At 39.1% G+C, this 12,190-nt stretch overlaps 1 protein-coding gene across 11 annotated transcripts in view; it reads left to right on the forward strand.

Moving 5' to 3' along the window:
• Window positions 1-12,190, forward strand: part of ITGB3BP (integrin subunit beta 3 binding protein) — a 71,980-nt gene that overhangs the window by 29,713 nt on the left and 30,077 nt on the right. For all 11 annotated transcript variants that reach the window (XR_011532358.1, XR_011532356.1, XR_011532355.1 and 8 more), the window contains one exon: window positions 11,887-12,019. Coding sequence is in view for 8 of the 11 variants with exons in the window: in XM_070591887.1 (XP_070447988.1) it covers window positions 11,887-12,019 (133 nt within the window). In the remaining 3 variants the exon portion in view is untranslated. The remainder of the gene's footprint in view (window positions 1-11,886; window positions 12,020-12,190) is intronic.

Consider the following 12,190-nt stretch of genomic DNA (forward strand, 5'->3'; position numbering starts at 1 on the left):
ATGTGGTTTTTTGTGACTGACTGTTTTTGTTTAGCACAGCATTTTCAAGGTTCGTCCATGTTGTCGCATTTGACTACTCCGTTCCTTTTATAGCTGAATCATATTCCTTTATATGGATATATCACCTTTTGTTTATCCATTCCTCAGTTGAAGGACATTTGGGTTGTTTCTACTTTTTGACTATTACAAATAATGCTGCCATGAACATTCTTGTACAAAGTTTTGTATGAACATGTTTTCAGTTTTCTTGCTTATGTACCTAGGAGTGGAATTGCTGGGTCATATGGTAATTCTATCTTTAACTTTTTGAGAAACTGCCAAACTCTTTTCTACAGTGGCTGCACCAGTTTACATTTCCACTAACAGTTTATGAGGGCTCCAATTTTTCCATTTTCTCATCAACACTTGTTGTTATCTGACTTTTTGATTCTAGCCATCCTACTGGGTGTGAAGTGGTATCTCATTATGGTTTTAATTTGCCTTTCCCTGACGATGTTGAGCATCTTTTCATGTGTTTATTGGCCATCTGTATATTTTCTTTGAAGAAATATTTATTCAAATCCTTTGTCCATTTTTTAATTGGGTTGTTTGTCTTTTACTGTTGAGTTATAAGAATTCTTTTTGTATTCTGAATACTCTCACCTTATGAGATATATAATTTGCATCAGTTCTTTGGGTTGTCTTTTCACTTTCTTGATAATGTCCTTTGACACACAAAAGTTTTGAATTTTGATGAAGTCCAATTTATTTTTACTTTGATTGCTTGTGCTTTAGGTGTCCTATCTGAGAAACTGTTGCCTCATCCATGGTAATGCAAATTTTTACTGTTTCTTTCTGGGAGTTTTATAGTTTGAGCTCTTACATTTAGGTCAAAGACCTAATTGAGTTTATTTTTGTACACATTGTGTGAGGGTAGGGGCATGTGGATATTCTGTCTTCCTAGCACTATTTATTGAAAAGCTATTCTTTTCCCCATTGAATGCCCTTGGTACCCTTGTTCAAAATCAATTGACTATAAATTCATGGATTTTATTTCTGGACCCTCAAATCGATTCCATTTATGTGTAGGTCTGTCCTATTACTGTCAGTTTGAAATCAGGAAGTGTGAGTCCTCCAACTTCGTTGTTCTTTTTTGAGATTGCTTCTTCTATTCTATATCCCTTCAATTCCATATGAATTTTAGGATCATTTCGTCCATTTCTGAAAAAGAGACATTTGGAATTTTGATAGGGATTACACGGCAGAACAGTTTGGGGAATTTGCTATCTTAAAATTAATAATTCTTCCAAGCCATGAACACAGGATGTATTTGTATTTATTTTAATTTTTTCATTTTTTTCAACAGTGTTTTGTAGGTTTCAGTATACAAGTCTTATACTGTTTTGGTTAAATTTATTCCTGTGTATTATATTCTTTTTGATGCTAATGTGAGTGTTTTTATAATTTCACCTTAGATTGGCCATTGCTAGTATATAGAAATACAACTGATTTTTGAATATTAATTATTGTGCAGCTTTGCTCATCTTGTTTATTAGGTCTAATATTTTTTTATAGATTATTTAGGATATTCTGTACATCAGATTATGTCATCTGCAAATAGAGATGCCTTTTATTTCTTTTCCTTTCTTATTGCCCTAGCTAGAACCTCCAGAACAGTGTTGAATAGCAGTGGCAGAAATAGACACCATTGCCTCCTTCTTGATCTTAGGGGAAAGCATCCAGTCTTTTACCATTAAATGTGGTTTTGGCTGTGGGTTTGTCCTAGATGCCCTTTATCAGATTGAGAAAGTGCCCTTCTATTCCTAATTTGTTGAGTGTTTTTATCATGAAAGGATGCTGGACTTTTGTCAAATGCTTTTCTGCATCTATTGAGATGATCATGTGTGTTTTTTATTAATATGGTGTATTACATCGATTGGTTTTTTATTGAACCAACCTTGCTTTCATGGGATAAGTCCTGCTTGGTCATAATATATACTTTTTTTTATTTGCCTCTGGTTTCGGTTTGCCAGTATGTTGAGGATTTTTACATCTGTATTCATAAGGGGTATTGGTCTGTGGTTTTCTTTTCTTGTGATGTATTTGTCTGGTTCTGGTGTCAGAGTAATGCTGGGCTCTCAGAATGAATTAGGAAGTGTTCCCTATTTTTTGAGAGAATTTGAGAAGGATTGGTGTCAATTCTTCTTTAAATGTTATTAGAATTTACCAGCAAAGTTCTCTGGTCCTGGGCTTTTCTTTGTTAGAAGTTTTTTGAATATTTATCCAATCTCTTTACTTTCTATCGGTGTATTCCAGTTCTCCATTTCTTCATGATTCAATCCTCGTAGGTTGTATATTTCTGGGAATTTGTCCATTTCATCTAGGTTATCTAGTTTGTTGGCATACAACTGTTCATAGTATCCCCTTACAATCCTGTTTCACTCTCCAAGGTCAGTTGTGATGTCTCCCAGTTCATTACTGATTTTAGTAATTTGAACCTTTCTTTCTTTCTTAGTCAGTCTAGCTAAAGTTTTGTCGATTTTCTTTTCAAAGAACCAACTTTTAGATTGTTAATCTTCTCTATTTTCTTATTCTTTATTTTATTTGTTTTCTCTTTAATGTTAATATTATTTCTTTCCTTTGGATTTAGTTTGCTCTTTTTCTAGTTTCTTATAGTGGAAGGTTAGGTTATTGATTTGAGAGCTTTCTTCTTTTTTTAATCTAAGTATTTAAATTTCCCTCTGAGTACTGATTTCTCTGCATCCCTTAAGTTTTGATATATGTTGTGTTTCATTTTTGGTTCTCTTCAATGTATTTTGCAATTTCCCTTTTGATTGGTTATTTAGGAATGTGTTGTTTAATTTCCACATATTTTTGTATTTTCCAAATGTCCTTCTGTTATTGTTAACTTTCTTCCATTGTGATCAGAGAACATTCTTTATGTTTTCTGTCTTTTTAATTTACTGGGATTTGTTTTATGATCTAATGTATCTCCTATCCTGGCAAATGTCACTTGTGCACTTGAGAAGAATGTGTATCCTGCTCCTGTTGGGTGGAGGGTTCTGTGGATGTCTGTTAGGTCTAGTTGGTATAGAGTGTTATTCAAGTCTGTTGTTTCCTTGCTGGTTTTCTGTCTGGTTGGTCTGCCCGTTGAAAGTGGGGCACTGATATTTCCAGCTATTATAGTTGAATTTTCTATTTCTCCCTTTAATTCTGCCAATGTTTGCCCTTGTATTTTGGGGCTATCTTGGTAGATGTATGTTTGTGTGTGTGTGTGTGTGTGTGTATAATTGTTATATATCCTCTTTTTTTCAGTACCAGTAAGTCTTTATTTATCATTATGTTTTCTTGGGGAAAAGAGGAGGAAGGGGAAAGGATCGGCATATAGCAAAAGTAAAGCAGAAAAGAAAGGAAGTACCCAGTACAACACAATCAGCCCTCAAGTAAACACGCCCTCGTGATAGGGTCAGCGAAGCCAAGGGAGCTCAGGCTTCTCAGTTCAGGAAGGAGAGGAGGGGTCAGGGAAGGGACAGACAGGTGCATGCTGTCCTCCCCTCCCCATAAATTCAGGATTTTGCACAAAGCTTTGATTTCTAGCAGTAAACATGGAGTTAAAATTTGTCCGTCTCCTATTAAACATAGGTTTTGACATAAGTTGTTTGCAGCTGCGTAAAAGTTTCTGAGTGACTTGAATACACATTCATCTTCCGTTTCTTAGTCTCCAGCCCCACTTTCTAGATGAAAGCGCCCCACTGCTTCTCTCTGTCCTCTGATAGGAGAGTAAGTAGGTTTGGTCCATCCATGTACAGTGGTGTAAGTTTTTCTCATGAATCTCATCAGGAAGTCTGGACTCAGAAGGTTAGGCACAAGGGATGACATGTTCCTAGCTTCTCCAGGTTTTTTGCATAAATCATTCAAGAGTTATGGGAGACACTCAAAAACCAAATGTACATGTCTGTGTAGTGTAGGAGTCAGATTTTTAGGGCAGAAGATGGTCTAAATAGGAAATACGGGAAGAAGACAAAAAAGAGAGGATGGATCAAGGCCTCCACTTTTTTTTCCCAGCCTTATTGAGGTATATTTGACAAATAAAATTGTCAGATATTTAAAGCTTAGAATGTGGTGATTTGATTTACATATACCTTGTGAAAGGATTCCTCCCATCGAAATAACACGTCGATCACCTCATATATTTACTTTTCTTTTTTTTTGCTAAGAACATTTGAGTTCTACTCTTAGCAAATTTCAGTTATACAATAATATTATCAACTATAGTCACGATGTTATATGTTAGGTCCTCAGACATTATTCTTCTTATAACTGAAAGTTTGTATCCTTTACCAACCACTCTTTATTTCCTGCACCACCTAGGCCCTGGCAACCACTTTTCTACTCTTTGTTTCTATAGAGTTGGACTTTTTTTTTAGATTCCACACAGAAGTGAAACTGTGCGGTATCTGTCTGTCTGCTTAGTTCACTCAGCATAATCTCCTCCAGGTGCATCCACGTTCTCGCAGATGACAGGATTTCCCACTGTAACAAGAGGGCCCCCCCCAGGTTCTGTGTCACACCTCTTCGCCTGGTTCACAACCCTCTGAAAATACTTTGTGGGTTTTCTTTGCTTTTAGTACAAAAAGAAATTTCTAAACAGTTAACGCAAAAGAACATTTAGAAAACTAGTACATTATATTTACACAGACTGGGCAACCCAACAGTCATCAAATGAGCACTTCATGAAGCTTCACAAATCTCAGACAAACAGAACAGCTAGAGAGGAGCAGTGCTGGGGAGACAAGAGCCCAGCTCAGACACACCTCGCTGGTGCCGTCTGCTGCCTTTGCCTGCGTCAGCACAGCGGTCTAGTTTTGCAGTGATCTGACAGCATGTAAATGAAACCCTCTTTCTCCTTTAGCTGCTCTGCAGGACAGTCGCTCTGGGTGCAACATAAAAGCTCTAATTAAAGGGTCTCTAGGAGCCAAGCTGGAAAAGTCCAGAATTTTGAAAGGTTAAGGATTTTAGTTCATGCTTCATATATTCATTCCTGGGCAGCACAGATGTATCATTCTTAAAACCTTTGCTTATACCAGCTCAGAGTTTTAGACACACACACACACACACACACAAACTTGTGCGTGGTAGGCCTAGCCTAATCCAGTGAAGAATGGATCTGGTTGTGAAGCAAGTCCTGTGCCCTAGGATTGGAGGTTTGGAGTAAGAATCCTTTATTAGGGGCCGGCCCGGTGGCGCAGCAGTTAAGTTCGCACGTTCCGCTTCGGTGGCCCAGGGTTCGCTGGTTCAGATCCCGGGTGCGGACATGGCACTGCTTGGCACGCTGTGCTGTGGTAGGCATCCCACATGTAAAGTAGAGGAAAATGGGCACGGATGTGAGCTCAGGGCCAGTCTTCCTCAGCAAAAAGAGGAGGATTGGCAGCAGATGTTAGCTCAGGGCTAATCTTCCTCAAAAAAAAAAAAGACTCCTTTATTATGTAAACATACAACCATCATCTAACCTTGGCTTCCTCTGTAGGCCCTCCACCTGGCGCAGCCTCCAAGCTCTTTGCGCCAGCTGCTGCTTCATACTCATTTCCAACCTAGTAAAAGGAGATCAAGTCATCAGGGCAAACCAATTAAAACCAAGTCTCCCCTGAAACATCTTCAAGGTGAGAGAACTGTGGTAGAAAAGTAGTTCAATAGGCTCTACACCCCGAATAGACGACAGGTGGAAAAGGCCTACCCTACCCCGAGATATTCCCTCCCAGAGAAGGTAATGGCTTCTGGGTTGGGTCCTTTAATCTGGTCTCATGCTAGATATCCTTCTTTAAAAGGAAAACAACCTCCCTATCCAGGCCACTTTCAAAAGCTTGAGACTGTGGGAGTAGAGACTCAAGATGAAGCGTGCAGGTTCCAGGGGGATTCTCCATGACAGCTCTCGCTTGTGTCTGAACAGCACCGTTGGAGGTCTTTGCCTCACTCCTTCCCTCACCAACAGAGACTCTAGGGGGCTCCTGCTGTGGTCCTGGGCTAAGAATACGGCCCTGCTGGCTGCCCCTGTCCCCCATCTGTCCCGCCTTCTCCACTCTGCTGATTGATGCCTGTTCCTTGATATTTCCTAATTGCAAAAGCATACCCCCCCACCCACCATTGCTAAATCCTGTGCCTCTGGGAGTAGGGCAGGGCTGTGGATCCCTTCTTTCTCCCAAAAGTGGGCTGGCTTTCTCTGGGAGGTGGGGGCCTGCTAGGCCTTCAGTGGCTGAGGCCTCCATACGGCAGATGCTCTGGCAGAAGTGGCACTTCTTGGGCTGGTGTGGCATTCCTTGGCATGATGGTCTAGACCTCCACAGGTGTAGCACCAATCTCCTTGGCATCTCTGTTTCTGCATGTCCTTCTCCTCTGGCTGCCTCTCATTCCCAATACTGAATACTCCACCAGGTCTGGTGACATGGATTCCAGGCCCTTGGCCCACTTCTTAAAGGTGAACTCCACTGCCATGTGCTCCTCCAGGCCTCCATGTGAGGTAGGCGTTATCATTCTAGTGATATGCTAGATGGGTGAGGAAGCTGAAGTGCAGAGTACAGAAGTGGTACCCACAATAGCACAACTGGGAAGTGGCAAAGCCATCCGATGAACCGAGGCTTCCTGACTCTGAGTCTAGTGTTCCTTCCATGTAACACAGCTATTTCTCCTGTAGTGTAATTGTTTAAATACTTTATGAGTCTTTATTCTCTTTGGAAAAATCTTATTTCTAGTACTGTTTGGTTCATATTATTTTTATAGTTGACTAAATTTATGAAATGTTTTTAAATATTGGGTCGATTCAATAGGAAAAAAGAAAATCTTTTAAATATCCATATGGAAAAAAATTAACCTGAATCCTTAACACACTTGACACATAAAACTTAATTCAAGAAGTATCATAGGCATAAGGTAAAAGCCAAAAGCATAAAGCTTCTGAAAGGAAACAAACGATCTTTGAGACCTTAAAGTAGGCAAAATTTCATACAACACAAAAAATACTAACCATAGAAGAAAAAGTTGATAAATTAGACTTCATCAAAATTAGAAATTTCTGCTCATCAAAAGACACCGTTAAGAAAATGAATAGGCAAGCCATGGATTGAAAAGAAAATATTTGTCATGCATATATCTGACAAAAGACTTGTGTCTAGAATATAAAAAAATAATAAGAATGCAATGTAATGTAATGCAAAAGAATGTAAAAAGTGTACAAAAACTTGAACCCTTTACAAAAAACATTTAAATGGACAATCAGCACATGAAAAATTGTTCAACATCATTCATCACTGGAAATAAAATTAAAACCACAAAGACGTACCATTCCCACCCACTAGAACAGCTACAAGCACCAGCAGATCAGAATGGCTTTACACCAACACCGCCACCACCAGGGTGACTAAGACACCAAAGGCTGGTGAGGACGCTGAGCAGCTGGAACTCTATTTATGGGAATTTAAAATGGTGCAAACACTTTGGAGAAGTTTAGCGTTTATTTTATATATAGAAAATAAATCTATATCCATCTTATAACCAAGCACTTCCCCTTCTAGGTTTTCCAAAGAAATAAAATCATACATTCTCAAAAAGACATGTACAAGAACGTTCTTAGCAACTTGACTCGTAATAGCCCCAAACTGGAAATAACCCAGCTGTCCTTCAACAGGAGAGTAGAAAAACCAATTTGGGTCTATTTATACAAAGACACACCACGAACAATAAAGAGCCCACTGCTTCCACACGTGACAATGAAGGTGACCTCAAAGGCAGGTAGATAGAACAAAAGAAGCCAGACACGAAAGTTAGGTACGTCGTTTGTGTATAGTTCAAGAGAGGGGAACGGTCTGTTGTTATGGGAATTAGAGAGCCGTGGCCTCTGGGCTGTGATGGGAATTGAACTGCGTACAGGGAGCCTGCTGGACAATTGAAATGTGCTGTGTCTTGGGTGGTGGTAGCATCAATCAAGTGCATACAATTGTCAGACCTCCTCAAGCTGAGCAGTTAAGACCTGTGTTTTTTATTGTATGTAAATTGTACTTCAATAGACAAAGAAAAATATATTTGAGGTAGAATTCACTTTGTATTCTGAAAAATATGAGACTGTGTGAAGGAATGATGGGAAACAGCCATGAAAATACTTCATTGAAAACTTTTTGAGGATTACAGTGCAAGAGGGTAACAGAATAGTAATATCTTTAATAGTAAAATTAATTATGGAACAGTTATGAGCACAAATAGAAACATCAGTTTATCAACTTTGTATGTGTGTGTATGTGAGGAAGATTGGTCCTGAGCTGTCTATGCCAATCTTCCTCTTTTTGCTTGAGGAAGATTGTCGCTGAGCTAACATCTGTGCCAATCTTCCTCTGTTTTGTATAATGGATGCCACCACAGCATGGCCTGGTAAGCGGCGTGTACGTCCACGCCAGGGATCTGAACCCGCGAACCCTGGGCCGCTGAAGTGGAGTACGTGAACTTAACCACTGTACCACAAGACCAGGCCCAGTATATGAGCTTTTTAGCCAATGTTTTATTCTTCCTGTTAAAATTTTTTTATCAAAGTAAAATTTATATATTGTGAAGTTCAGAGCTCTTGAGTGTACAGTTCAATGAGTTTTAACAGTGGATACCCCTCTGTATCAAGCACCCATCAAGAAAGAGAATATTTCCATCACCACAGATCTGATATGTTGGTCAGATTCTTTCCCTGCTATCCCCGTAAGATCACTGAGACAAGTGCAAAATGCTTGTGTTCTCCATAACTACCAGTAAAAATAACCACGAGGCCCAGCAGTGTTGGAACTGCTCAGAATGATCATTGCAGCAGCTGGTAAGAGGTTAGTTGATAGCGAGGACTCTCCTAGGAACCCTAGGCCCAAATTGTGAAAAGTCCCTGAGACAGCTAGTATTTAGAGTTTGCAGTGTAAATCCCATAATTAGTACTAGTAATGCATAATAATATCTTAGGTAAGCCATTCCAGAACCTCATTAATCAGCGTAAGGTTATAAAGAATCGTCTCCCTTCAGCTGCCCTAGTTTTTCTTCTGTATCTGGTTGTCCAGGTACCTCCAGCACCTGTGCTTTAAACATTTCGGTGATAGCATAGGCTAGTAGTTCATAATAATAGTAGCACATCCTTTATTTCCCATATTTCATCCTGATAGAACCCTTAGTTGGTACTTTCTAGACTGTTTATAATAGGCAAAAATCAATAAAATACAGGCACCCTTTTGGTCAAATACGCTTTTAAACAAGATGACTAAGCTACAGCTTGTGAAAGATATTGAAGGAGAACATCATATATATTTGAAATTATGAAGAGAACATTCATTTCTCTCTTTTTTATGCAGAAAAATCAATGCCTAAATTTTAGTTTTGCTAATGTACAAAGTTTGACCTTTTTACCTAAAGTACATAGCATCTGGGCTGATTATACATAGAATTTTGTTGGTTTTTTTAGTAGTGGTGTTAAATATCTCCAAGGAGTCCATTTCACAAGCAGTTGTAAGTTATTGTAGAAGCAGTCGTGACTTAGCTGATTTCTGTCTCCTTACGATTTGTTTGCTTCCGGAATTCTTCGTCTTCTCCAGCCAAATCTGCCCTGCTCGCCCTTCTTCCTGTCTCCTGAAGACTCTGGCGGGGAAGTGCTCCTCCTTGCTGAGCGGAGAGAGTGTCGCCTTCTCAGCAGTTCAGGCCTCTGACTCTCCCTGTGGTGGGAGACCATAAGCAGGAAAGGCCCTTCAGTGTCTGGGGATGGCAGAGAGGAAGTTCTTGGATGGATTCCAGGATCGCTCTTAAGCATCTTCAGGATTTAAAAATTAGAGGACCTTGGTAAAACTTCGAGGGGGAAAATAACTTAGAGAAGTAAGATTATGCCTTGTGTGTATCAGTAGGCAGATATATAGAAATGCGTTATTTACTGAAGAATATTTAGTGGAATAGTAAGGAAAGGTAGATTTTCATTTTTCCCTCTATGGATAGTCATTGTAGTCAGACATTTTTCCTTTTAACCAACACAGATGACCAAAAAAAGAAAGCGAAAGAGAAGCTTCAGTATTTTTAAGGTGAGGGGAAAAAAAAATACACACGCACACACACAGGCATGCACACAAAGACTTATTTTATGAAAGCTAGAAAATTGTTTTCAAGGAGAAATATATGATCTACAGTTGCAATGTTTAGATATGTGGCAATTGGAAAAAATAATTTTTTGGTGAAAATAGGAAAACAGATTGACATAAATGTACATTAGGGTAGTGACTTTCATTTCTTCTACATACACAGTAAAATAGTTCTGGGCAATAAATTCTTGGAAAAGTAGGGTAGGATTGGATAAATGTCATAGTTTATGACTGAATACGTATAAACAGGTGAGAACTCAAGATGGAGAGGTAATAATAACCACCTGATAAAGAGACTTAAGACCCTTTCACCCTACAAAAAGGACTGCTTTAGAGTTATAACTTGATATTATAGTTTGATTTTTTTAAAAAGATATTGGTTACATTTCTGGCTACTGTGGATACATAAAATAAAGAATGGAATGCCTTTTGTTCCTCCAATACAAAGAAGTATTTATCACTTAAAATCTTAACTGTAAAAAAAAAATTGATGCTATAGATTCTGGAACTAATACCAAGATTATTGAAAAAGGTGACACAGCCACTATTTCTGCCATAGTGTCTTAGAAATAAAGGATAGTTGACAATGGAGAATTATGTAACTATTTCAAGTCAGCTCCCAAGCTCAAGTTTAATTCTGCAGTGTTGGCAACATATTGTGAGCCTTCGGACCTTTCCATTATCCTCTATGTCCGCCCGGTGCTGTCTGTTTCACCTTCAGAGTTCGGGTTTTCATACCTTTTATTTATATCCGTGTACACTTTAGTAGCAAGTGCTGGGTGGTTAGTAAGCATTATAGAAAACAAATTTAATGGGAATTCAGAAGAGCAAGCAATTAATAGTGTGACAAGGGGTGTTGGAGGAAGTGGATCATGAAGGGGGACCTAAACCGAAGAGAGACTGGATGAGAAGGAGGGCATTCCAGATTGGCTCAGAGCAAGCCGAGGCCCCGTGGGCACAGCCGAAGTGCCTGGGCTGCAAGTGCCATTTGACACTGGCTGAGTGCGCTCACGAGCACGCGGGTGTGTTCTGAGTAGAGGGGCTTGGCCACGTTTACCAGACTGTTCCTTTTAAGTCATTTATTCATCACACATTTTTGAGTTCTAGCGTACAAAGATGAAGAAATGATATTTATTTTCAGGAACTCAAATTCTTATGGGGCAGGCAGAAATGAAAAAAAATTTTAAAATTTGCTGACTCCAGTGAGAGATCTGCACGAGGTCCGTGGGAAGACAGAAGGCGGCGAAGAAGACCTGAGCAGGACAGGCCACATTCTCAGAGCCCTGTGTCGCACACACTGTTTGAACGTTGTTGACTGTCGTTAAGACAAGATGCTATGTCAGAGCAACTTTGTGAAGGTGTAGGACGGCCCTGATCCTTCCTAGGATTTCCTAGTGGGTCTTAGTAAGAGACACATCTGAGAGTTCCCCTGGCCTAGCCCCATAATTCTCCTTCAGGCTCAGCTGACAGCGAAAGTCAGGATGTAATTGGGAGAGTCGGCTGTCTCTAACTTGTTTGGAAATACCATCTTAGAAGGTAGCAACCCTTTAATGTTAAAACTTCATAAAATCAAATTGAAGCGCCCTAATTAGTGAGAGACCTGAAATATCTACATAATTTGAAAGACCAGTGTTCACTTTAAAGGTGATAATTGAGTATATTTAAAATCTGAAAAGGAAAAGAATTGTTTGAATTTTGCGAATTTTCAAAGGTATTTTCAAAGATCTATAACTAAACATAAGTATTTTTGTCCCAAATTAATATTTATTTCCAGTCATTTGATCCTTCAGAAATCACCAGGAAGAATGTTACAGCTTATTCTCCAACAACTGGAACTTGTCAAATGAGCCCATTTGCTTCTCCCACAAGCTCTAAAGAAGGAGAGCACGAAAGTGGACCATCAAATGGTTAGTTGAACACTCTTTTCCACTTAGTCGAAGATTTTTCCAGTTATTGGTTAAATCAGAATTTTCATATAACAATATATGGATCTTGCTGCAGCTGGTTTTTCTCTTCTTTCATAAAGAATTCAACGTAAGAAAGGCTAGAATATAGGTGTTACTTTGGACATAAATGTA

Source organism: Equus przewalskii, chromosome 24 (genome assembly GCF_037783145.1).
Source record: "Equus przewalskii isolate Varuska chromosome 24, EquPr2, whole genome shotgun sequence".
Lineage (NCBI taxonomy): Eukaryota > Metazoa > Chordata > Mammalia > Perissodactyla > Equidae > Equus > Equus przewalskii.